This window comes from Cygnus olor, chromosome 20, assembly GCF_009769625.2.
Source record: "Cygnus olor isolate bCygOlo1 chromosome 20, bCygOlo1.pri.v2, whole genome shotgun sequence".
Taxonomy (NCBI): domain Eukaryota; kingdom Metazoa; phylum Chordata; class Aves; order Anseriformes; family Anatidae; genus Cygnus; species Cygnus olor.
In genome coordinates this window covers 8,403,725-8,429,004 of record NC_049188.1, presented here as the reverse complement: position 1 = coordinate 8,429,004, position 25,280 = coordinate 8,403,725, and the positions used below count along the sequence as shown (strand labels likewise).

Below are 25,280 nucleotides of genomic sequence, written 5' to 3'. Positions count from 1 at the left end.
GGACACGACATTACCATCATCTTGTGCCTCCTGAGCATCGCAGGCATTTCCAGGGCTACCTGAACGCACTGCTAATCAGGCACGCCGGCCAGGAAGGAATGTGAATCAGCTCAAGGCAGAAGTCTCCCCCGAGATGCTTACCTGTCACCTGCCATCCTGCGCCGGCTCAAAGTCTCCATATTTAATTGCAGCACCGGCCCTTCCAAACAACTTCCCCATCTCTCCTCCCATCACACCCACCTGCAGGGGTGTGAGGAGGAGGGAAGAGCAACCTCTGGTAGGTTTTATTTTACAAATGAACATCAGAGATCCGCAGAGATTATCTGGCGTTTTGTGCCAACATCCAGGCACTCTGATAGTCTGAGGCCATCCACGTCCGATTCATTAATGGCCAGAAAAACATTGTCTGAACACCAGCTGGTAGTTGATTTGCTTCAGGTGCGCTGAGCCACTACACAGGGTTCCCACAGAGAAAGGGCCCCCTTTCCCCTCAACCTACAGCTGTAAAAAGTAGGTAAAAAAAATGTAGAAAACTCGGCAGGTCATGGCCAGTGTTGCTGACTCCGAGATCCCGCAGCCGACGTTCCCCTACAGCGGCTGTTGTCATGGCAAGCGGAGCGGGAAGGAACAGCACAAGAGGAGGTTAGTCCTTGACGTGCTCCATCCTTGGACTAATGGCAGCTCCCCAGCAAAACAATCCCAACAGCAATTATTGAGGCGCTTTTAAAAACGGGAAAAGCAAAACAGATTAAAAAGCCATTTGAAACCTTGAAGTTGAATGCAGAGCGGAAGGGAGCGCAGAGCAGCCAGGGCTGCACAAGCTGGGTGAACAATGCGAGAAGCAAAGACCCCGACTGTCACACCGGGATGAGACGAACCTTGGGAGGCTGCAGGGACAGCACATGACAGCATGACAGCCAGTGCTGTTTCATGCCTAGTGGTTACAACACTAAAAACCTTCCATGGAGGGGCTAAGGAGCAGACCTGTGTCCTCTGCTGAGGTACCAAAGAGGGGCGATAGACAAATGACAACTTTTGAGCGCAGAATTCAATTACGCTCCAGCCGTGTGAATCACCATTCCACTAGCTGGATTATTTTCTTTCCTCGCTGGAGCCAGCCCAAGGATTTGGAGAGTATCTGCAACCTGGGAATGGAAAAAAAGTTTTTACTGTGTCAAGAACGGTAAGCAGTTGTTACAGAGCCAAAGCTTTATTGTTTCCCGTAGTAAAACACTACATAAAAGTTGTAAGGGATGGAGAATGAGAACAACAAAATAATAAAAGCAACACAAACGATCAGAGTAGACTGAGCACACAGAGCCCTTCTTGCCCACCCTGAGCCAAGTGAAAAGGCCGTCAACTGGTGCAGGTTTAGGATTATATTCCAACCAAAGCTACAAAACACAACCAAGAGAGATGCAACAAAGGGAAAGGAGATCTTTAATAGAAAATATGTGCACAGAGCTAAGTACGTTTATCTATCACATTTGAATGTGGCTAGATCACATTCTCCTGGGCTAGAGACTTCCCTTGACCCACAGGGAGTTTTTCCATAGACAGCAGAATGGTTCTGTTCAAACTCAGGTGGAATTACTCCATGGAAGTAAAATATAGAGATAAGAAAGCATCATTTCTAGTCTTGCTGGTACAAAATAGCAGTCCCAAATTAATCTGTTTTGTAAAACTTGGTCTCAGTAAAAAATCAAAACCATGCCTTAAAGCAGCACAGTAAGCCAGCAGAGATGAACAGGTTCTTGTGTAGAGCTGGCAACCCACAGCTTGGTAAACAGACCTAAGAAGTGAAGATGAGGGTGAAAATATGACTAACCTGCCTGCACTGTCCAGGAATGAATCATAAGAAACACAAGGAGAGCTAGAAATGACGCGTTCAATTTTAAAAACTCTCTCCGACTCAGTGTAGGGTTTTTGATGAGAAAGTAACAGGTTTTAAGAAAATAGAATCATTTTTTTTAAGTGTCTTTTTCCTTCTCCTTCTTTTAAAGAATTAACTTAGGCTGGCAGACCAGACTGTCTCAGGCACAGCGGCAATGACAGAGCAAGAGAGCCTCAGTAGGACTGTCAAAAGCTCTAAGGCAGCACAGGATTTTTCTGGTGGCAGCACACTTCTGAAATTGAAGACCCTGCAACTCTCAGAAGAAACAGCATGACTTCAGCTCTGAAATCATACCAGCATTTCAGGAAAAGCTGACTTTTTTAATTTTTCAGAAACTGCTAACAATTTTGACATCACCCCTTTCAGCAATGTGGCTGATCAGAGCCTCGATGGCCAGGTTTAAACAACACAGACCACAACACTAGAAGCACCCCTCCGTGGAGAACAAGCTCATCCCTTGCTCTCTTCAACACTGACGGTGTGAAACCCACGTTCAGAGGCTTCTCTTTAGGCCACCTCGAGGAGCCCACATCATCCAAAGGCTTTGTTTTCGCTTGTCAAAGGGCAGAAGCAGATCACGGAGCTGGAAAGATTTTCTCAGCAACCTGCCATGGTGTGTTAGCTGGAAAAGCAGTACAGGAGCAGTGCTCTGTTGGACCGTGTTCATTTAGAAAGAAAGTCAAGGATTGATTTCCAATCTCCTGTTAGAGCATTCCAGTGCCCAATCTCATTTATCTTCTTACTGCAGCCATTTGTAAGAGCATATACTACATGCACACAAAGCACCCAGCAGCAAAGGAGAGCTGAACAAAAGAGTAATAACCAAGGGAACAGGCTGACATTAACAGGCATGAATTGCTTTTAAATCCACGACTCCGGAGGGGACTTTTTGGAATCCTTCATTTCTTCAGCAAAACACAGGTCAGATCCAAAGCATTTAATAAAAATCCACAGACTCCCACTTGCCTAGCGTGCGTTTTCGTTCAAGCCTCTAAAGATCTAATTGCTCTGGAGATGTCAGCTAATTTGATTGTTCTCATCTGCCAGGCCTTGGAGGGAAATTGCCCATCCTGGAGAAGAAGCAGGACATGGGCACAGAGCTTTCCACAGCCTGACTCATCATGACACCATCACGGCCGGCCAGATGCTCAAGACTTCCAGGAAAATGGCAAAATGCAGGCCCCTGCTCATGCAACAGATTATAAGGTGAGCATGTGGGAGGAGAATCTGCAGAGCTTAACGAGATAAAGTAATTGGAAAGCTTTTAGCTGACTTGGGTAATCGAAGGCAGCCAGCTGGCCGTGGGCTGGTAAGCGTTCTCCCACCCAGAGCCGCAGCGCACACACTGCCCATGACCCCGCCACCAAAGCATCACCCTTGTCACAGGACACACAGGCCAGCACGCAGCCAGGAGGACTGAAAAAGTCATTGCAAACGTCTCCAGGTGTTTCTTTACTCACTGAAGTGCCTCCCTGAGCAGACAGCCCTGTCTGGGAGGGATACCTCAGGGGAAGGGAGCTCAGCTTCAGCAGCTCGTTTGGGATGCCTCCACCAGACCCGTACCACCTCAAACCAGAACAACAAGGACAAGACATACAAGGAGTGACAACCCAGGCACATGGAGTCTAGTGCAAATCAGAGCCCCCTCTCACCCTCGGGGCTCACAGAGAGAAAATCACCCTTGGGTGAGAAGCACTACAGGGGCTGTGGTCTCCTCACACCCTATTTCAGGAGCACGGGGTGAATTCCCCTTTCCCCTGAAGAAATCAAAGCCAGGACTGTGAGGCCAGGAGCAGAACCCCGGGCTGAGTTTGGCAGGCCAGAAGAAGCAGCACACATTTCTTCAGCCCCAGTGAGCACTTTGCCCCTTCCAGCAGACACACAGCTGGGCCCCACGGCACGGCACCCTTCTCCCAGCATATGTCACGGGTAGGAGGGGAACCAAACGAAACCAAACCAGAAATCAGGTCAGCAAGGCAGGGAGGACAGGCCAGCACTTCCCCAGGTGCTGCTAATGTCTGTACAAGAGCCAGCGTCAAAGAAGTCCCTGCTGGTGGCAGTTGTTGTCTGGAGTGAGGTCTAAAGGAGTGGGCAAGTGTTGGATCCAGGCAAGCAGCTCCGTCTTCACCTCCGTCAGCAGCGGGTTCTGGTGTGAACGTACCGTTTGCCTTCAAAATAAAGACAGACAAAAGTTTTGTGTGAAAAGAAGCAAAGGGGAGAGACTTGACAAAGTTATTTTAAATTGCTTTTACCTCCTCGGTGCCATTTTAAGAGCTTCCTAAAAATAATAATCAAGAGAATGTCTGTGCATCATTACTCCACGCTCTGTCAGCAGTCAGGGCCCATTAAACTTTATTAAAGAAAGAAAAGACAGACAAATTGGGAAAGGAGGAGAAAGAAAGAGCTGTGCTGATGGAGCTGGTCCCCTCAGACTTCCAAGTTAGACAGAAAGCCAGGCCTCAGTCCCCAGAGGTTTCAAAGACAGGTGACAGCACCCACACACCACAGAGCAGGTCCTCCCCTCATCTTCCTGCCCTCTGCGTGCCCAAGGAGGCAGCTTTTTGACAAAGAGGAAGCCCTTGTACTCCCAAAGGCTCACGGTGACCACAGGAACCCGAGTGATCACTTCAGCAGAACTCGCTGCCTGCCAGACATGCTGCTGCCAGCGCAGGGCTGGTGAGGTGGAGGCCTCGGTATTCGTCCCTCTTCTGCTCCTCTGAACCGAAGGGGACACAAATTACATTGGCTCCTGACACTCTGCAGTCACCGCGTTCATGCAAAACGTTCAAGGCACGGGGAGTCCTGCAGATTCCTCCTACCAGCTCCCGGCAAATATCCCAGTTCAAAGATGACCTCCTGAGCCACAAAACCTCTCAATCTGTTTACAAAGACACCAAAATCCAGATTTCTAACTTCCATATTAGACTCCCATGCTCCTTCTTTTATGTTTTGTTTTGAAAGATTACATCAACTATTGCCCTCGGTGCTTTGTGCAAAATGCTCAATAGAAAGCTGGAAGCGTGAGGAGTAAACGTATTGCAAAGGGCAGAGAATAAGTCTAAGGACATGGGGACAGGAGGCCAGGCAGACTGTTTGATCAAAGACCAAAGTACAGACCTCTGCAGAGTGAAAGAAGGCACAAAAATAGGATTTTCATCCTCAGCAGCAGACTTGTTTCCAGATATATTGAGTGAAAGAGGCAAAAGAATGAGTCTTTGTTATTCCTCTATTTTCAAGGAAGAAGCCTTCAATTTTAAACTCCATGAAGAATTACAGAAATAGTGAAAGTAATTTATTTTATAGGTACTCAAGCCTTTATTCACTTAACTTCAAGGCAGACTCAAAGAGACGAAAATGTTTTGGTTCTACCACTTGAAGATGAAAATATTTTAATTCCTTAAAACATGGAAGGGGGCATACGCTTCTTCTAAGATTCATATTTACAAACGTATTGTACCTAAAACGCAAACCTGAATCATTCCTAACACCGTCACTACTGGAATACGTTTTATTTATAAATACAGCAGGATCATTTGGTGCTCTGCAGTACCGACACGAGAAGGCAGAGACAGCTCTGAGCCTCTCAGCCATGAAGGCACAACTCAGCTCCTTCACTGGTGGAAGAGGGACGACTCATCCTCATCCTCCGCAGAAATCTCAACCCTGTGGCAATGACAGCGAGCTCTGAGCACACGGGGGCAAACAAGACAGACCAGCAGTGGTGGGAGGCAGAGGCTGTGGGTCTGTCCCCGACATCTGACTCCAAAGCCCCCCCCTTCTCCTGTCCTGCGCCCTCGCTGCAGGCTGAGGCTGAAGGCAGAGGAGGAAGAGCTGGGGTTGTGAGCGTGGCTGCCAACCCATTCTGTCCCGCTGCAAAGCCAGCACTGGAAGACGATGCTGCCTGGCTGGAGCTCTTGTTCACGAGGGAACGAGCCGTCTGAAAACATTTAAGCAACCTTCTTGCCAAACTTGCAAAACAAAAGTCACCTCCCCAAAGACTGCCATGAAGAAAGTCATTAGAGAAATTACTATCTCATTCAGAGCCTAATTGCTGTTAGGACAATTTTTTTTCCGACATGGAACGGAGTAGTCAGACCCACTGAAGCAAAATGTTACCTCTTCAGCATCCCTGAGGGAGCAAAGCAGACATCTGAGAAACAGAAGGGAAGGAGAAAAAGAAGTTAATGCTTCAACTTCAAAGATGCCCTGAGAATTTCCTGCCATGAAAATAATGCAGGATGGCTCTGCCTGTCTCCTGTATTAACAGCTTGCATATTTATGAGCAAAAGTTGATGCCTACCCCAACCAGAGAGACACTGAGCCACGGAGAGAGTGACACCACCTCGCTTCTAAATCTAGCAAACTCCTGAAAGACAGAGCATAAATCTCCCCACATTAAGTGAGCTGAAAGCAGCGTTTCCTGCCCACCTCTCTCAGCTCCAGACCCTCTCCCTCAGTTCTGCTCGGCTGCTCCCAGCACGACAGCCACCAAGACAGCAGCCAGAGGGATGTAGCTGAAGCGGCAGCTCTGCCACCCTGGGAGAAGGGCCCAGGTTGGACCTTCGGGGTCCCTCTGGCTACCCCAACACCTGTGGCTGCAGCCACGACGTTTCTTACACCCCTGGGTGCTGCCGTCGCCGTCTCAGCTCCCAGGCTCAGAGACATCGCTGTGTAATGTGGCTCTGTTTAACTGCCAGCTGCTGCACCACTCTTTAAGTATTAATGATTTAGACAACACATTGGCACACAGGCAGAGATGGGGAGACTGTGATTTGCGCTCAGATGTATGCTACTCATTAATTAGCTTGTCTTGTGGCTGTTTTGCCAATATCCCCTTTTATGTCCAAACTACAACTTTCTGCACCCCCCCAGCCCACGCCAAGCCCCTCTCACCTTTCCTCCTTGCAAACTCTTCAGGTAGCCTGACCACACCTTGGCTGTTCCTCGGATAAGGTCCTCAGGAAACACTCTGTAAGGGGGACCCACCGAAGCAGAATTGCAGCCCAGCTGAGGGGAGATCCCCTGCGCTCTTAATCGCCCCCCTGCAGGAGCCAAGCCCAAACTCTAAGATGTGATTTCCACAAATAGCTCTCCATGGGCTAATGAAAACCACCATAAAGCATTGCTGATTTGTTTAATTCTGCTTAATATTCCCTCTCTTTAATAAAAATGTTGTAATTAAGAACAGCGAGGATTTCGCTCGTCTCTGATTGAGGCACCTCTTAGCACATCAGCTGTGCAGCCAGAGCAAAAGATTCACCTCCCTAGGTGGGGGAAAAGGAAGATCGGGCTTTTCCCATGTGCAATTTTCATTCTCTTAAATGGATAAAACGGATAAAATGCTCTCCATCCAAAACAGCGCATGGCCTTCCTATATGCACTACATCCACCCCATGGCACCCAGTGGAAAGAGGCAAGAGCCAGGGAAAGAGGGAGAATTAGCAGCCTCCTTAGCAGCCATCGCCTCGGAGCGGACACAAAATGGTTAAGGTTGGAAGGGACCTCTGGAGGCCTTCATCTGGTTCACCTCCAGGAACTGGAGCTTCAGAATGAGAAGGAAGCTCAGGCCCTCAGAAAACGACACTTTTGAAACCGTTTGAAAGCAGGTGGTAAAGAAAAAATAAAAATAAAAAATTGGCATCTTCTCAGCTCCCTGCTCTCTTCTCCAACTTTGGCTCACGGGCTGAGGTTGCCTAAATCCCAGTGCAGCACTGACAATGAGTCATTTCGTGACAAACCCCAGGCTTCATTATCTGCCTCACCAAACCCCAGCCGGAGCTGGAGCTGTGTGCTGGAAACCTGCAAGCCTCTTCTTAATAGCTCCTTATTTTCCCTTGGCCGTGCAACCATGCCATCGTCTCAGCCTTCGGGCTTAAGGAGCTCAGGACTGCGAGCAGCTGCCTTTGCAGTACCGCTCCCTGTGGCCCTGGATTTAAGGATGCTAAATCGTTCTACACAGTTAACTTGAGAGCTGAATTAGAGCAGAGGTGAGAAAAAGACAGAAAAAGAAAGCCGGTGGTAGAACAACACCTGAGGTGCTAATATAAAGCAAAAAATTGCTCCCTGTATGGCGTTAGAAAGTTTCAGAGCCTTTTAGAAAAGCTGTAGCAAAATCTCCCTTCTACGTCCTCATCCTGCCACTAAGGATCAGCTATTAAAAGGAGAGAGGATCTTTGCCCCTTGCTCTGCCCTTCCCTCCAGACACAGCAGAGCACGGGCACTGTCCCACAGCCAGGGAGACGCAGCACTGCGTTCTGCTGGCCTCGACACACAGGGCCCATCACCTCCAGCACCCCTTAAAGAGCTGAACAGCAGGAGCAGCCTCTGAGTTTTGGCAGAAAGTGGCATCCAAAGGGACCCATGGTGGAAAAAAAAAAAAAAAGCACAGACAGTGAGAAGCTCGGACCTATCTAAGGAGGGGGAGAGGCACCCAGGCTCCCAGCTCATCACTGCTGGAAGCATTTGCATGCCCCAGACCTCTGGCATCCCAGGGCACATGAACCCCTCCACACAGCGGCACGCTTCCTAGGGCACTACGGAGCTGGGTTTGCTCTTCTCTTTATTTTTTGGACTTGCTAGGCTGCTGGCAAAGCACCGGGGCATTCACTGCTGCAGCCTCCTGGACGTCTGACCTGCACAAACCACCTCGCTGCGCCACGCCAATTACCGAATTCCTACAAAACTCCTACACCACTGCAGCCCCTCTCCAGCTGGGCACGCTCCATGCTGACACAGCAAACAATTACTGATATCCTCACCCCCTGACACGTAACCTCCATCACTTCCCAGCCCGTTCCTGACGAAAGCAACCCCCAGCCCGGGCAGAAGGCAGCTTGCAGCCCTCCTGCCTGAACAGGACAGCCCCTGCTGCGGGGAGCCTGGGAAATAAGCAGCCCCAGCCGTAATGAAGATCTTCACAGGTATCCTCCAGTCGGCCAACCTGGCTTAACCTTTTTCTTAGCAGGATCCTCTCTGCGTCTCGGGGACTGTTTTAACTGGGCTCATGAGATCAGTGCAGTTCTCGTTTTTCAAATGTGTCCCCGCACTGCCTGTCATTTTCAGCTCTCTCCTGCCTAGCAAAGGGAGATCCACTGGAAAGCGTTGACCCCTTGTGCCAAGCTTTGCATAAGAGGTTTTTGCTGGAAAAAGGCATTTTCTGCCTCTCAGATGCTGTTTGCACCGTCATGGCCAGGTGGCAGCTGCTTCGAGTGGCTGGCAGGAAAGCTCCCAAGTGCTAAGCCCTGTACGAACACGCCATGCAGGATGGCCATCGCCTGCTTCCAGCCAGACTTCAGCACAGCCATGTAGCATCAACACTGGGGTCACACAGACCCCTTCCATCCCACAGAACAACCTGCTGCTCCACTCCAGCAGGCAGCAGAGCCAGCACACCACGGGAAACACCCATCCCTAATGCCACAGCGAGCAGAGGCTTAAATATAAACCCCCCAGGCTGGGGCAGCACTATAATCCAGACAGAGGACAGGCAGAGCAGAAGTACCACTCACCTGATTCGCTTTGAAAAAAAAAAAAAAAAAAAAATTAAAGAGAACTGCAAATCCACAGAACCTGTGGAGGGAGGGAAGAGCACAGAAACGATTTTATGCTGGCTATTTCCAGCAGGAAGCACGGGGAGGGGGACTGTGACTCCCTGTTGCACTGAAGGATAAACCTGCTCTCTCTAATCCAATTTACGCCTCAACACGCACAGCACAAAAACCACTCGGGAACAAAAGGAGTGGCAGATCGCAGGGCAGCAGGAACGCTCTGGGGGGAGCGGTGCTAAAGGATAACTTAAGGGGTTATTGAATAGATTAGCAAGAACCGAGGAGAGAACACATTTGCATCTCTTTCAGCTGCTCCAGATCAGACGTGATAGCAGCCTCTGCTCTCACAGTCACTTAATTGTTCCAAGGCTGTTGAGGGGGAATGAGTATCTCTATTTTGTTTTTGTCACTGCAGAGTTCTGGGAAGAGCCACTCTCTTTGAGAGCCACCTAACATTAGGAAAAAATTGTATTCAGTCTCACGAAGCTGCTGGGCTTCTGCTTTGCTCCACTACCAGCTCAGATCTGTGCTGCTGGCTCCGCAGGGCACGTGTGAGCTCCGGGCCCTCGTAAGGGGACAGACCCAGGCTGCTGCGGCTCCCACAGGCGGCTGTGGGCAGCTCCCACCCCAGACGATTACTCATGTTGCAGAATAGGTTCTGCACAAGGGAAGGAGTGAGCTGTAATGCTGTGACAGCATCTGCCACCAGCGAAACAGCAGGGAAAGTTGATGCTGGGCCACGGCATTGCCAGGTGCACTCCTGAGAGCCTTCTGCTTAGAGGGAGGTCAGCTCCTGCCCAGAAGAGGGGCGTCAACTTACCGGGGACTCTGCTGCCGACGTCGCTGTCGTGCCCCTCCGGCGGGTGGTCGCTCTGGCAGCTCTCGGTGGCGCTGAGGGCAGCCCCCTGCTCGCTGCCCAGGCCGCTGCAGCTCCCCGAGAGGGCAGGGGGGTGGGTGCTTGCCAGCACCCTGCCCGCGGGCCGGCTGGACTCCCCACTGGGTGCTGCGGGGACACAACAGAGAGAGGCTGCTGGGGGAGGGAGAAGCGGGTACAGATCCCAGACCAGGTCCTAAGAGAGCAGAAGTGTCCCTTCCCCCATCCAGGCACCTTTGGGAGCAGGACCAAAGCCCAATTCCCATGCTCCGCTCCCAAAATGGCACCAGTGATTCTGGTCAAGCGTGAGGAGCTGGCTGCAGATGTGCTGCCAGGCAGCCAGGAGCAGCTCTTGACCGCAAGGACAGCCCCTGACAGGCTGCAGGGAACAGTGACCCACCACCAGTTCGACCCATTGCTGCTATCTGAGTGATAACGGAGCAGACCCCAGCTGGAGCCACCGGGCTGCACCAGCACAGGGCAGCCAAGTTGGGGGCAAAACCCCCAAAACCAGGAGCCACATGTTCAAGCACTGCTCACTTCCCACCCTCCGGCCACAAGGAACAGCAGCTCCTTACCCAGTCCTGCTTGCTGCTTTCTGTCCTGCGAGCCTTTTGACCCCACAGGCGAGGGCTTCTCATCCAGGCTGGAGGAACTGAGCTCCGAGTCGCTCTCGCTGTCACTAGAAACCACTGCAGGAAAGATTGGGGGGGAGGAGAGGAGAGAGACAGTTATTCACAATGTTCATAACACTTGCAAAGAGGGTGCCAGATGGATCCAAATAAAACATGAACAAATGCTGACTCGATGATCATGTTCTCCCTCTCCAAAAAGAGCCCTACCTGCAGTTCCTCCACAGCTGTTCATGCTTCCTCTCAAACACGATGTGCTTTTACTTTTTCCAGGTGATTTGCAGTTGAGCTGCACACACCCCAGCAGCACCAACACCTGGAGCAGGTGCACGTACCACCAGCACGTCTCTCCCAGGCCCCGCTGGGACCACAGGGAGCACGCTGCTCCTGCTCTGTGCTTTACTGCCTGAAGCTTCCTGCTGGGGAGCGCAGTGCCCTGCAGCACGGCCAGCTGGAAGCCGGGGTTCTGCTACTGCCGACCTGTGTGTGTGCACACCAGAGCCCCTTCCTCCTGCAGTTTGCTGCCTCCTGCACAAAGCAATATGCTAAAGGCTGGGCAGGGTGCAAGGCAGGGTCCTGGCTCCAGAGTAATAGGATCCTAATAGGATCCACGTTTGAGTAATTCGGGAAGAGGGACTGGCTGCAGGTCCAGCCCTGGTCTCCTCTTCCAAGTGCAGCAGGACCCCTTTGGAGGCTCCAGGATCTCTGAGGAACACACCAGATAAATACGACGTGCATCAAGCAAAAAAGCCCTGCAGTGACTACGCAAAGAGCCAACCTTATTAGCCCATCACCCGTTCAGCAGATGCTCATCGCTATCAGCATGCTGCCTGGAGGTGTATTACTCCTATGTCCCCAAGGCTTAATAGGCAAGGGTCTCTCCATTTCCTCAAGGAGACTGTTCTCCACTTTCAAGGCCTCTTTATTTATCGTTTTTTAATTATTTTCCCCTGAATCTTGGCACTAATCCTGCTGCTTTCCACTCTCACAGTTTTCACACAAGCTGAGCGAGCCTCATTTTGCCAGACACAATCCGAGGACACTCCCCAGACCGGCAGGCTGTTTCCACTTTTCCATGCGATTATGCAAGCACCTCTCCTGCTTACGCCATTCGAAAAGGTACCTGGGCTGCCAACTGCAGCTGCCCGGCCTCACGGCGCTGCCAGGAGCAGGAGGGACGTGAGCGTGGTGGTATAAATAAGGTGACAGCACTGGGTAGCAAAGTCAGCTGTCAGTTCACCTCTCTTCACCCGCGTTAAAATTCACTGCACGCAGTCAGCAGTGCTACAAACCCTTTAACACTGCCCAGGGCACGAGGGCTGGTAGTCTTCCCCTGGCACAGGCAAGCACAAGCTGTCCAACGTTTCTGCCAAGGACCTCCGCAGACGCTCTTGTATTCAAGCAGCAATCTGTACTACACAAAATATTTTATAAAAAAAATAAATTAATACTTAAAATAGCTCTTTTCTGGAGTTAACATCTCTGAGGATATTAAACTGGCTGCCAGTGTTATTGCAAAATGTTCCTGAAGATGCCCTGGCAGGCAGCTCCCCACGAGGCGCTGTCTTAAAGACAGCTTCAGTACTTCCCCAGAGCTTCCCGGGGTTATCGGTAAGCACCATTAATAACAACCCACATGTACCAGGCTCTTTGCTACAAAACCCGAATCTCAGCTGCCAGAACCTTTCTGGCTGTCCAGTTGCCCAATTCCCTTGGCAAATACACTCCTGTCCCACTTGGTTATTTTTCTTTTTGTCCTCCTGGATTCACAAAATCCATCGCTTTATAACGGCTCCTTTCTCCACGAATCCTTTAAAAATGCTGGAAGTCAGGATTTATTTGGAGAAGGCCCTGATGACTCAATGGAGGTGACTTTAGCTGCCTTCCCTTATGCCACTCAGCAGTTCAGAGAGGTCCAGCACAAGAGGAGAAAGATATTAATGACACAGAGGCACTCGCACCACAGGAGCAGCCCTGTCTGCTCTTATTTCCTCTGCTCCCAGTAAGAGCGTGTTTTACCCACTGTACCAACGTTTCCCTTTAAGGTAATTTTTCTCCCAAAGCTCCCAGACCTTCTGCTGGCACTTTCCAGAGCCCAGAAGTCGTAAATCTGGTGTTCCAGCAGTTGCTGATATATCAATAAGAGTCGTTGGACGGCTGTACTTTCAGAGAACGTAACAGATTTATCCCTTTCCATCTCCAGCTGACTGAAAAAGCTCATAAAAAAAAAAAAAAGCCAAGATCAAGCTTGCAGGAAAAGCAATATTCCCATGGGGCTGGGTCACTTCTCGGGGGCCCGAGTGCCTCCGAGCAGGAGGTGCTGGAGCCCGGCAGTACGGGGAGGGCAGAGGGGAGCCGGGCTCCCCCCACAGCTCAGGGTGAGGGGAGAAATTGCCTCAGGGAAGGGAGCACTCAGCCAGGGCTCAGCTCTAATATTAAATGCATCCATCTGGCACAAGTGTGGCTGCGATGAGGATGGGTCCCTGGGCACCCCCCCCCAGAAACCCGACCCGCAGGAGGCTGGCAGCTCTGGGTCACAGCAGGCAGGAGGGTCACACACGAAGGGTTTTGTTCCAACCAAAGCCTCCTGCAGAGCGCAGGGATGTGTCCAAGCAGGAGGAGGGCACCAGGCACCTGCTCTCCCCTTCAGCAGCAGCACTTCAGCGCTGCCTAGGCTTGTAGAGAAGCTGGATAACGCTGTGGTGGCCTGCAAGGCTCGTGACCTGCCCCGGCACGCTGTCTCTGCTCCAGTGCTTGGGGATTCGGCCTCCAGCACCAGACAAACCCACTGCGTCCCGTGGCAGCCGCTGCTCCTGCACCTCCAACAGCACCGAGCCCAGCAGGCTGCACCGCCTGGCACAGCGTGACAGAGAAACTGCCGGGGACTGCTCGGAGCAGCAGACAGCCCTAGTGGCAAGCAGCACGAGTTTCAGGATCATACTTCTTTCTTCCACCCAGTTTCTTCCCGTTTTACTGCAGAACTCGGAGTTCGGAGGAAGCAGAGCCCTGCTGCTTGCTGCTCCCCACCCCCTGGGGGCCCCATCCCGCCCGACCCGGTGCAGAAACCCACCCACGTGCCACCACATGGAGCAGAGCTGTTCCCCGGCACAAGAAATATTACTGCTGTTCTCCCCACGACAATACATTTCTGCCTTAACTAATAACAGGGTTCCCATGGCAACTGCTTGTTTATTACAGAAAAACTAAAGGTAGCGGCAAATCCCAGCATTAGCGAGCGCGAGAGAAATAATGGGTGTGTAAAAATAAAACTTCTTCCCAGTGGGTTTGGCTTTCCTTCCATGAGGCACGTTCCTGCGGCCCCTCGGTCCCGCTGCAGCAGGCACAGCAGTGGCCCCACACAAACCCCTTCTCTAAAATGGACGCATGGGGGTTGTCCTGCCCCTGTTGAAAGGCAGGATGTGGAAGGGACGCCTGCTGCTCATCTCTCCTGGGCTCTGCAGGGGACACCCCTACGCATGTGCTGGCCCCACCTGGCTCGAGGCCCTCAGCCGCTGCGAGCCAGCTGCCTGGCACCTCAGGAGCGGAGCGGTGGGGTGAGACATGGCCGGCCAAGACCACAGGAACCCCACTGAGAGCAGATGACCAGAGCCCAGCACGTTAAATACCATCGCTCATTCCTGAGAACACCCTGCCAAAGAAGTGGCAGGGAAGGGATGCACTTGGTCGAGGGCGTACGAGGTGTTAGCTGGCACACGCCATCCACCACGCGGAGCTGAGACGTGGCCCTGTCAGCCAAGGCCTTGCCAAGCTCTGCCCAGGCCCAGCCGTGATTACGCTAGCAATATCCCGGCTACATCACGTCCACGTTGGGAAGGCCTGCCATGCACGGCACAGGGGGGTTCGGATGACAAACAGCAGAAGCCCCAGCGTTGGCAGGTATAAAAGAGTTAAAACAGAGGGGTGAGATGTCCAAGCTCCCAGCTTCAGGGATGAATTACAGCCAGCAGCGCCCATTGAAAGCCGTCCAGAGGACAGGCAGCCTAGCAGAGAACGACAAGGGAAGAAAGCACCAGGAAATAAAACTATAAATTGATATTATCCCGCCCATAGAACAGCAGCCAGCCAAAAATCAGAGTACAGGGAGAAAGGCAGCTTACAACCACATCATAGCCTACCGACAGTGGCTGCACTGTCCTCCACCTGCTCCCGCCGAGGCAGAAAGCACTCCCACAAAACAAGGCTCAACGAAAACGCGGGAAGTGTCCGGGCTCAACCTCTTTGACTCATAGTGTTTTCTGTATCGTGTGAATACCCCATCAATCAGTTCATTTGCTAAGACAGCACCTTCCAAGCGTCTCCTGGAGGGAAGCACAACCATCTATTCTTGATCTAATTTGTCTTTAATTACAAAAGTTACAGTCAGGCTGGGAGTGCTTTCCTGGGGCCTGAAGAGAAGACTTGTAAACCCGACCCTCCTGAGTCCTCTTTATTAAAAGGTTATTTCCCCCTGCAATACGGATAAGATTTAGCTTGAAGTGGAAGAGTGTATGCTGCTGGTACACTGGAGAGGTCTTCTCCAACTGAGGGGATCTAATAGCAAAAGACAGAACAGGAGAGAGGCCAGACAGATCTGCTAATCCACACCAGCAAGAAGTGAAGAGAAATCAAAGCAGACCGGCAACTGTTTTAATTCTGCAGCATCCATCCACTGCTGTGCTAATGACCCTGAATGCTCAGCTCCTCAAGGCTGTGCTGTTTCCCCCCAGTTCACTCCAGGCATGGCACTGGAGTGGGTGTATGAGCAGTGACAGGGAGGACAGATGGAAGAGAGGGGAGAAAAAAGCCCTACAAGGCAGCCCTGTGAATGGGATCTGATACAGCAGCGATCCAAGAAGCCACATGTGATACATCGGTCTACTTCAATCAAGGTCTACCTCAAAGAACAAGGATGTGAGCGCTGAAGCTGATAAATCTTCAGGCTTGTCAGTGCTCTGGCCCAGCTCTGAGCAGGGCTAAGTTAATGAACAGCTCCTCTGAGACTCATTTAAAGCACAACTCCCGCCTGAGTTCTCCATGCTGCAAACCCCAGCACCCTCTCCAATGCCTAGGGAGGGAGCTTCACCCTTTTCCAGCCTCAACTGGAGCACACAAGAGGACACAGCCAGCATGGGCTTGCTCCTGCCTACCCACTGCAGAAGAGCACCTCGCTTATCTCCCAGCAACCCTCCCCTGTTAGCTGCATCCTGCTAGCAGCAGCAGAAGCCAGGCCCTTTCTCCCCACTTGCCTCCTGGGCAAGGAGCCCCCAACCAACCTTTGCCCCTGGCCCAGGTGAAGGAACGGCTGGTCCCGACGCCCTCAGCCTCCGACACGGCTGGCTCGCTCTGCCGAGGCTGTGAGTGCACCTCGGTGGGTTTGCTGCTGCTCTTCAAAGGCGTGATGTACTTGGGCAGCCCCTTGTAGAACCACGCGCCAGACCTCTTCCAAACCTGTGGGAGACACAACCAACACCGTAAGTGTGGGTAAACAACTACTGCACCAGCTGGAGGAGCACCAAGTCCTGGCAGACCTCTCTCCCTTCCTGGGCCAGGTCCCTCAGCCTCTGTCCCTTTATCTCTCTGTCACTTATTTTTGTGAGGGTCAAAGACCTGCAGCAGCAGGCATACACAAATGGTCACGCTTGGACACCCAAAACACTGCCTTGTGAGGTTCTGAGCAGCACAACCTTGGCATTCACTTTGTGGAGCCAAGCCAGATCTTCAAACGGGTGTGCTTGAAACCCCCAGAACAAGAACAACACTTAAATAACCTGAACCTGCAGCAGGAAACGGACTGAGAGCACTAAACTGTAATATCTCCTGAAAGAACGCCCTCTACTCTTCAATTTAGTTTTAATGCAGCTTATGATGAAGGAGCTCTATTAAGTATATTTAATATAAAGCCTGCTGTGAGCCAGAGGAAGGGGAGAGGATGGCAGCTCAGACAAGGAGAAATGGTTTCTAAAAACCTCATTCTTTTATGCCTTCCAGCAGTCTAATAATGAGCTAATGAGACCGTCAGGGCAAAAATAAGTTAATATAATAAAAGTATTACTTTGCATTTCATGTAAGGGGATAGAAACCTTGCACTTCTGTTCAGAGTGAAGGAGATTGTAAGTGTCTGTACTCCAAGTTCCCAAAGCATTTTACATGTAGTATCACCATTGATGGCAGTGGGTGCAAATGCAGATTTCCCTAATTACAGCAATAAGCTTGCGACTTGCATTTTAACTACTGGGCTTAATCAAAGCAGAAGGCAGTGACAACACCTGACACTCATGACAAGCTCTTATGCAGGCACAAAAAGCAGGACACCACTGTTGCCATTTCACTGGTGGGAGGAGGTCTCTCTGCAGGTTGCCCGGTTCCTAATCCACAGCCATGAACGCAGATAGCTAAAATCTCTGTGTTCAGGGTCTTGAAACCCAAGTGAAGGCAATCTGGGTTCAGGGGGGAGCCTGGCAGTATGCTTTTAAAAAGAATAACACCCAGCAGAAGACAGCAGAGCAGCACCATGACCCAGCACACGTTGCAGTTACCGTAAGAGTGCAAGTCAGGAGCTCGCCTGCACCACAGCAGGATCTGGAAACCAAGAGGTGAGCGTGCCCTGCAATTACTCCGTTTCCCTGCTCAGTAGCAGCCCAGCAGGACGGTAAGGCTGCCATGCAAGCAAGAAGCTGGGAAGCCATTTCCTCAAGGGGGAGAAGACAGCAGGTTTTTCTTCCACAGGGGGTGCTCGGGCAGGCAGAGCACTTGACCCAGCCTCTGACCAGCATGCCAACAGCCCAAACAGCGACCCCACACAGTCCAGACACAAGCTGACACGGCTCCCCCTGCCCCCTCTGCTAGCACATAAGAACCACGCAGCGTTTGGTACAGCTTGTTCAACAGCACTCATCAGTGCCGCATAGAGACCTCGGAGGAACGAGCTCTGCTATCCTGGCAGAACCCATAGCTGGGAATGGCAACGTGTCTTAACTCCGGGACAGGCAACCCTACGTGGAGCCCACCCCACTGCAACCCACGTAACACGACGCAGCAGCTGCTGGCAGGGTGAACCCCAGGTTCCCTTGTCTCAGGGAGGCACACGCCGGGTACAGCGAGCAAAAGAGAGGCTCAGAGCAGGGGCTCCTGCAGCCAGGGGAGCTGCACCCCGCAGGGTGGTCCCCTGCTGCTCGAGGGGTAGCTGGGGCACACGCAGCTCCCACACACAAGCTGCTGGGGAGGAAGCAGCCTTTCTTTTGCAGTCGTTCTCCGAACAGACCTTGCAACATCTGTAATTTAATTTGAAGCACTGAAGAGACCTATTATCTTCAGGCGAAGTACAATTTAGGCAGACCATAAAACCAATCAGACACAGCAAGGACTGCGGTAAGAACAGGCTGGTCACCCCCAAGTTTCTCCCATTACCCCCACAGCGAGCCCAGTTAGAGAAAGAGTTAAACAATATAACACACCCAGCCCTGATGTAGTAATACCAATAGAAAATTGATGCTATGCATACATATTCACTTCAAATGGGTGCCTCTGATAGAGTTTGCTCTCACTGCAGCAGTACTGAAGTTGTTTTGAGACCAGTTCTAAAATAGCTGCAGCTGCAGGGGAGATGTTCTCCCCTGGAATAAACACATACATCTGCTCCCCCCAGGTTACCTGCACACTCCACCCAAAATGACCCACAGTTCACGTTCTGTTCTGCACTCGGGCACGCAGGTTGGCTTTAGCATCCCTGCATCAAAACGGATCGATGCTGCTGACTGCTCGTCATGCTAGTCTCATTGATTGCAAGTGGCCCAACAGCAAAGTTCCTGCTTGATTTTAAATTAATAAATCTATAACAGTGCTTCGCAGATAAAACTCCTCCTTATTAGCAGGAGTTCACTCTTCCCAAGAGGAAGAGTTTTCCTCCCACCAGTCCTGTTAGCACATTAGGAGAAATCCTGTCCCAGAGCAGCCTGAGTTTGGGCGGAACTGGGATCTCATCAGAGAGAGCAACAGCCAGCCACTTCCAGCCCCTTGCAAAAAAATAAAAAAAATCCACCTACTTTTAAATAACATTCAGCATCCCCTGCTCTGAGAGTGCTTGACAGAATAAAGAACTGCACCAGCACTACCCCAGACCAGGATGCAGAGGCCCAGTGCCTGGAAGGAACTTGCTGCAGTGGCTCGGGAGCAGTCCTGCTGCTGCTCCCCACCAGCCCAGCAAAACACAGCAGAAATCCATGCCAAATATTGACTACCTTCAGGCTCCTGTCCTTCTGCCTCCCCTGACACCTCATCTACGTGAAAGCAAAGCGGAGGAGGAGATCGGGGAGAGGAGATACTTGAGCAAGAGGCTCCTCTTTTTGTTATTTGAACCAATTTAATGGCTGTGGCCATGACAAGTCCAGAGAGCTCAATGCATTTTGTAACCCTGACAATATCCCTATTAAAATTGCATCAAGCCACCAGTACAAACACAGGATGAGACTCTATTCAGACAGTCAAAAGCAGATGTGTATTTTATCCAGCACATTCAAGTGCAGCCTGTTAACGTGACCTAAAGGAAAATCACGGGGCCCAGGTGAAACACATTACTGCTCAGGCTTCTCTCTCCTCTTTCCCTCCTCTCTGAGCACAGAAGTGCCAAAACAAGCTCCTAATCAGAGACAACATTAGGACTCGCTGATTGAGAGAGAGGAATCACAATGAACACTCGCAGCCCCTCCAGCCAGCTGCTGCTAGCCCCCCAGGAGTTCGCATCACCAAGCCATGAGTCCCCCAGACAGAGAGCCTTGGAAAGCCTCTTCCTGCAGAGCCAAACGCTGCTCTGCCCTCCACTGCTCGCCACGCAGCAGCTGTACTTATTCTGCAGCCCAGGTTGGGCTGTGCAAGAGGAAAACAGCCACCTTCAGCTTTCCATGCCAACAAAAGCGCTATCAGCTCAATCCCCCAGCCTCAGGGAGCAAGTTCTCATGGGCTCGACGCTTGATGAAGAGAAAGGCACCTGCAAAGGCAGCTTCTCCGAGAGGACTTTGTTGCCATTGCCCTCACGCAGCACATGCCCACACACTCACTTTGTCCCAGCTCCACGCCGCGGCTCTGGCACGCTGCAAACCACTGGCTGGGAAAAAGAGCGAGCGCTCCTCGGCTTCGTTATTTGCATTCATCTGCTTTTCCATAACACAGAGATTTCCAATTACATTATTTACAGCAATCTGTTGTCAACTCCCACATTCAGCACTTGAGGATGAAGAAAATTAAAAGGCAGTGAAATTGCTGTTCGGAGCTTTGTTTCCGGAATAGCAAAATGTATTGCACCTCTGACCCCAACGTTTCTCAAGCTGCAGTGGCTGCCAGCCTTCAACGATTTATCATTCCCCTTTCAATCAGGCCTTCTTTTTTTCCTGTGGCTCTATTCTAGAGGACACTATTTTGAGTCTAACCGCTTGCTACCACCCCCCAAAATAATATGGTAGGCTATTGATGAGTTCTCTGAATTGCAAACAGGTGCACATCACTTCGATTCAATCCAGAGTCACCCAAAATAAACACTCCCCTCCATCAGCACAGCATTTTGCCAAGAAATCATCATGCCAGGCAGGAATAACCCTGGGCTATGCTGGTTTATAATGTTCAAAATGGTACGAGCGTACATGCGAAAAGGGAAGCCCTGGGGGCAAAAAAGGGAGGAGACAATTCCATTCTTCCAGTGCGGTAATCTTCCTCTGCATGGTTTATTTTGATAAACCAAGAAATGCAGCCAGCCATGAAAATGTCATTTAGCGGAGAAGAAATTAAAGGGAAAGTGAAGCAGAGGGGGCAAATTAAAACTTTAGCAGGTCCCTGATAGCTGACATACTCTTTCATATTCGATGGGGTTTAAAAAAAGCTATTTATCTCCCCCCACCCTACTTTAACTGTTTTCATTATCACTACAATTTTGGATGTGTCAATTCAAATGTAAATGTGCATGAACGCTTCCAAGAGGATTTTAATTACGATGATAGCATCGCTAATTATGGATATAAAAAAAAATATATATATATATATAAAAAGTGGTAATTCAGGGAGGTACTTTGCACAACCTGGTGGTATCAGTCAAAACAAGACTGTGCAGAGAGTTACATGGGCGGGCAGGGATCAGACACAACGCAGCAGGGCAGAAGGTGACGACAGACTTCAGCCACACGCCACTGATTCAACGTGGGCATTGCTGCCCAAGCTGTTCTCCTGCTCACGTGCTCTGCCAGAGGCCTGGCAGCAGGGAATCATTCCTGCTGTATACATGTCGCTACAAACCCGTGGCCAACGTTTGCTGCAGTCTGGGATCAGCCTCCCCAGTCGTGCCACGGGATTTGATATGCATGCACTAACAGGCCTGCTCCTGGAAGGATCTGCCCACTGGCCCTCCACCTCAGTCTCCAGGAAGGCTCTGCAAGACGCACAGCTGAGCAAGGCAATGCAGTACAATGGGGAGGGAAGAAGGAAGGTTCTTGCCCTTGAAAGTAAACGTGAACTTCACTGAATTTGCTCCTAGCCTCACTCACATGAGCAATACAACACAATCCACACCTGCTTTAACTCCACCTCACTCAGAAGATGTTGCAAAAGGAAATGTCCACAGAAACCTGGAAGAAGAAAAGGGTTTTTTTCAATAGATGCCTCTGTAAACAGATGGGATAAGTGCTATCTCCAAAAGGCCAGGCTTAAAGCAGATCGGGTCTATCTTATTTCAGTAGGAAGAGAGGCACTTATCATGCAGGCGTGTCTGCTGGCCCTCGGGGATGTTCCCTTTGCCAGGAGGAGCACCCAGGCTCTGCCAGGTCCCAGCGATGTGACAATGTGTGACTTTCCTCCTACCACATCTCTGGCAGCTCGGAGACCCCCACCCTGCACACACACATCACGCTGGGCAGCCCCTGTGTTGCCGAACACGCTGCTTTGCTTCTGGATGCTTGGGACGCAAGCAGCAGGCAGAATCCATTAATCACCTCCACTCTCCAGAAATAAGACAGTGTCAGAGCAACTTGCTGCTCATTGCTATGCAGCACAGCCTTCCCAGAGGAGGTTTTCAAGGAAACAGAAAGCAGCAAAGAACACTTCTGAGTGGCTGAGGCTGGGATTCCCGAAGGGATCTATGGGCATCAAGCGTTCAACCTCCACTGAAAAACTGATGTAAACAATAGCTTGCTCCTTGGTCTTCATTTTGACCTAGGCACACACAGATGACTTAGTCATGACTGAAGCCAGCACAGATTTTGTCCACACAGCAAAGGAGCAAAGAAGATTACCACACCACTAAATTGTCAATAAAATTTCAAGCTTACGGGGATAAACAATGCCAAGGAGGGTGGAGGGATGAGAGCTTTACCATGTGTGCATGATGCTGCACACTTTGGCTGTTAGCTACTATATGTGAATGTCCAACCCCACCATGCTGGCTTTACATCCTGGTGGGCCACAAGACTCGCTCACTGAGTGCATAGCAGGGGCTAAAGGGGACAATTTCAGTCCCAGGCCCTTGTCCCAGCCAGATGACACTCATTAACTCTAGCCAACATCACTTAGTCCACCCAGGTTTCTGAATGACCTCCCTATCTCACTTCACTGCCTGGCAGTCTCTCAGTAACAGAGTTGAGAGCTTCATAAATATCATGCCCAAATAGCTAGGGCAGTGGTTCAGAAAATTACAGATTGCAAACACGGCCCTGATGCGGCAGAAATCACCTACCTTGGAAACATCACATCTCATCACACCTGCTGGGGGCTCACGTCTCTTCCTGGCAGGGAACACCACACCAATTACTGCCACCTCCACTCCGGACCAGCATCAAACACTCACCCACGAGAGCTGGCCAAGGCCAGGGCCCTGAGCACGGCCCTGCAAGCTGGGAGGCATTGCCTGAGCTCTGTGGCCTGGGACAAGCCTACTTTAAGCATGCACTTCATTAGCATGGGCTAAAGGAGAACTTTGCTTCATTACCGTGCTGTGCATTGAGAAGGGGCGAGAAGAAAGGTGATAGTGGCTGCTGGTGATGTTACTGCATCAACAACCAACGGGGTTTCGAAGCTTCCCGTCTGGATCCCAGGAAACATAACAGGGCCAGTACCTATACACCACGTACATCTCTGGTCAGAGCACCAGCACCACCACAAACAGGAAAGGAGACAGACCTGAACTGACCTTTAAAAGAATCAAGAAAAAATAAAGATGAAGTTTAGGGTTGCGAGGTAAGATGAGGCTATTTTTTAGGTAGTCTCCGAGGGAAAGTTCCATCCATTTTCATTAGAGAAGCACGTCGGCCCTATCTCAGGTTTCACGGAGAGAGTGATCTCTGAAGGTTACCGTTCCCTCACACACTGACCGCACGTAACACTTATTGGACAGGTTAATGTTCTTCTCTGTCCAGTGACCATGGCTCCTCATTATTTTTATAAGAAATATACATCGGCGGATGAGAAAAAATACGAGAAGAAGAGAAAAAAAGAAATGAAGTCAATTTCAGTCCCATACCCATCTCCCCACAGAACACAGAAACTGCCTTGACCTGCCACACTCCCCACTTTGGGACTGCCATCTGGATTTCAAAACACCTGGATGATTCAGTGCATCAAATTATTAGCAATACCCAGAGAGCTGAAAGGCTCTCTGCCTGCCCTAGTCACACTGCCACTCAAAAATTAAAGACAGAATCCATCATCTCACCCGAACACAAACTTTGCAAGTACTCGCACACAGATAATCCCCTCCTACTTAAAACCCAAGCAATGCTAAATCTCCACAATTAATACAAAAACATTCACCATCTCAAACACCTACAGAAACGCTCTCACTGCACTTCAAAAATTGACGGATCAAGCAGAGCACCCAGGTTTCACAGTTGGTTGCAGTGGTCGGGAATAGCTGCACTGGATTGATGTTCAAGGACCACAAGCAAAAGCTCAAAATAAATTGATGGGAACAAGTGAAAGTCCCTCTGTAATCACTGAACAAATTCACTGGCTTCACGGCACAGCAGCAAGCCTGAAGTTGGTGGATGCTGGCTGGCAGACAAGAACTGAGGCAGGCCATTACTTTTTGCAGTGTAAAGTCAAGAATAAAGGATATAAAAATTTAGAGACCTGCATCAGAAGTCTCACACGCTGGCAAGTTATGGAATTTGACAGGCAGCGGGAGGGGGGAACAGAGTTAAAAGCTGCAATCCTGGTTATTTTTAGAGGGACAAATATTGAAGCTAGGCTACAGATCTTTCCAGTTGTATTAAAGAACCAGCGTTAGCCAAGTTTATTTGCCACAGAGCTAGGAGGAAAACAGCAGCAAAAGGTAACAGTCTCCTTACAGCCATAGCTAGAAAAGCCCCACAAAACAATACAGGCTGGAGGGGCTGGTGGATTTTTTTTCCCCTCCATCCCATCACAAACCAAAATTGTCACCACTGTGAGTATCGGCTGAGCCTGCCAGGCCTCCCAAACCCCATATCCGAACCTCCCCACCCCATACCCAGGCAGAGGGATGAGCCCGTGCACACTCAGCACAGACCTAGGGCAGGTGACTGGGTGCTGCCGAGCCCCTCCTCCCCACAGTTAAATTTTACCTCTCTCTGTTCGCTGCAGATCTTGCACAACCAAAGAGGACGTTTCTGGGTTCCAAAGGTTTCTATGCCACATTTGGTACAAACTTTCTGAAACAAGGAGATAAAAGAAAAGGCTAGTGTGAGCAGCCCCCAGCAAAGAGAAGGCTGAGAAGCATCTGTCCCAACAGTTCTGGTTTGCTTTCCTTAAAAATATTAAACATGGCACAATTCTCTTATTTATCCCAGAGATACGCTGATCCTAAGAAGCTGCTTCAGGTCTATAAGGATGTTAAGACAAAGGCAAATCTACAGCATGGTCCCTGACTCCAGGGTGACAAGAGAACTGGACAGCGCAGATCAAAGCACACAACAAATAGGTATTTCTGGAGTGGTTTTTTTTTATTCTTCTAAATCCTAAAGCCCAGTCACCGTGGCACAGAAAGCAGCTGTAACCAAGCACAAAACGAGTGCGAGTTTGTGCAGGACTGTAAATCCTCTCCTCCCTTCCCTCACACACGTTGCCTGAAACCCCACGGCTTCCCCTCCATTTCGGCGAGCACTTGGCAGCTATTGATTTGTGGCTGCTTAGGGAGCGGGCACGACCGTGCCTACGTGCACGTTTCCTGAACAGAATGCTTGATAGCACCACACGGCATATATCCCTGCACGAGGGAGCTTCCACGTCTCCGCTGGCATTACAAGCCATTTACAACCCGAATCACCTATTATATAATGAAGCTGATGGGTATCAGGCTTGGCTTACAGTTGAATGAGAAATGG

At 50.5% G+C, this 25,280-nt stretch overlaps 1 protein-coding gene across 7 annotated transcripts in view; it reads right to left on the bottom strand.

Annotated features, from left to right (window-relative positions):
• Positions 1–1,199: 1,199 nt before the first annotated feature.
• The window catches only part of RPH3AL (rabphilin 3A like (without C2 domains)), a 38,099-nt gene continuing 14,018 nt past the window's right edge, over positions 1,200–25,280 (bottom strand). For 6 of the 7 annotated variants that reach the window (XM_040532399.1, XM_040532401.1, XM_040532402.1 and 3 more), the window contains 5 exons: positions 24,522–24,608; positions 16,221–16,395; positions 10,894–11,007; positions 10,262–10,444; positions 1,200–4,062 (listed from right to left, as the gene is read on the bottom strand). In XM_040532399.1, coding sequence (XP_040388333.1) covers positions 4,028–4,062; positions 10,262–10,444; positions 10,894–11,007; positions 16,221–16,395; positions 24,522–24,608 — 594 coding nt within the window. In that variant the 3' untranslated portion in view covers positions 1,200–4,027. Of the gene's footprint in view, positions 4,063–10,261; positions 10,445–10,893; positions 11,008–12,418; positions 14,949–16,220; positions 16,396–24,521; positions 24,609–25,280 lie in introns of those variants that run through there. The other variant, XM_040532406.1, reaches the window with a different exon arrangement.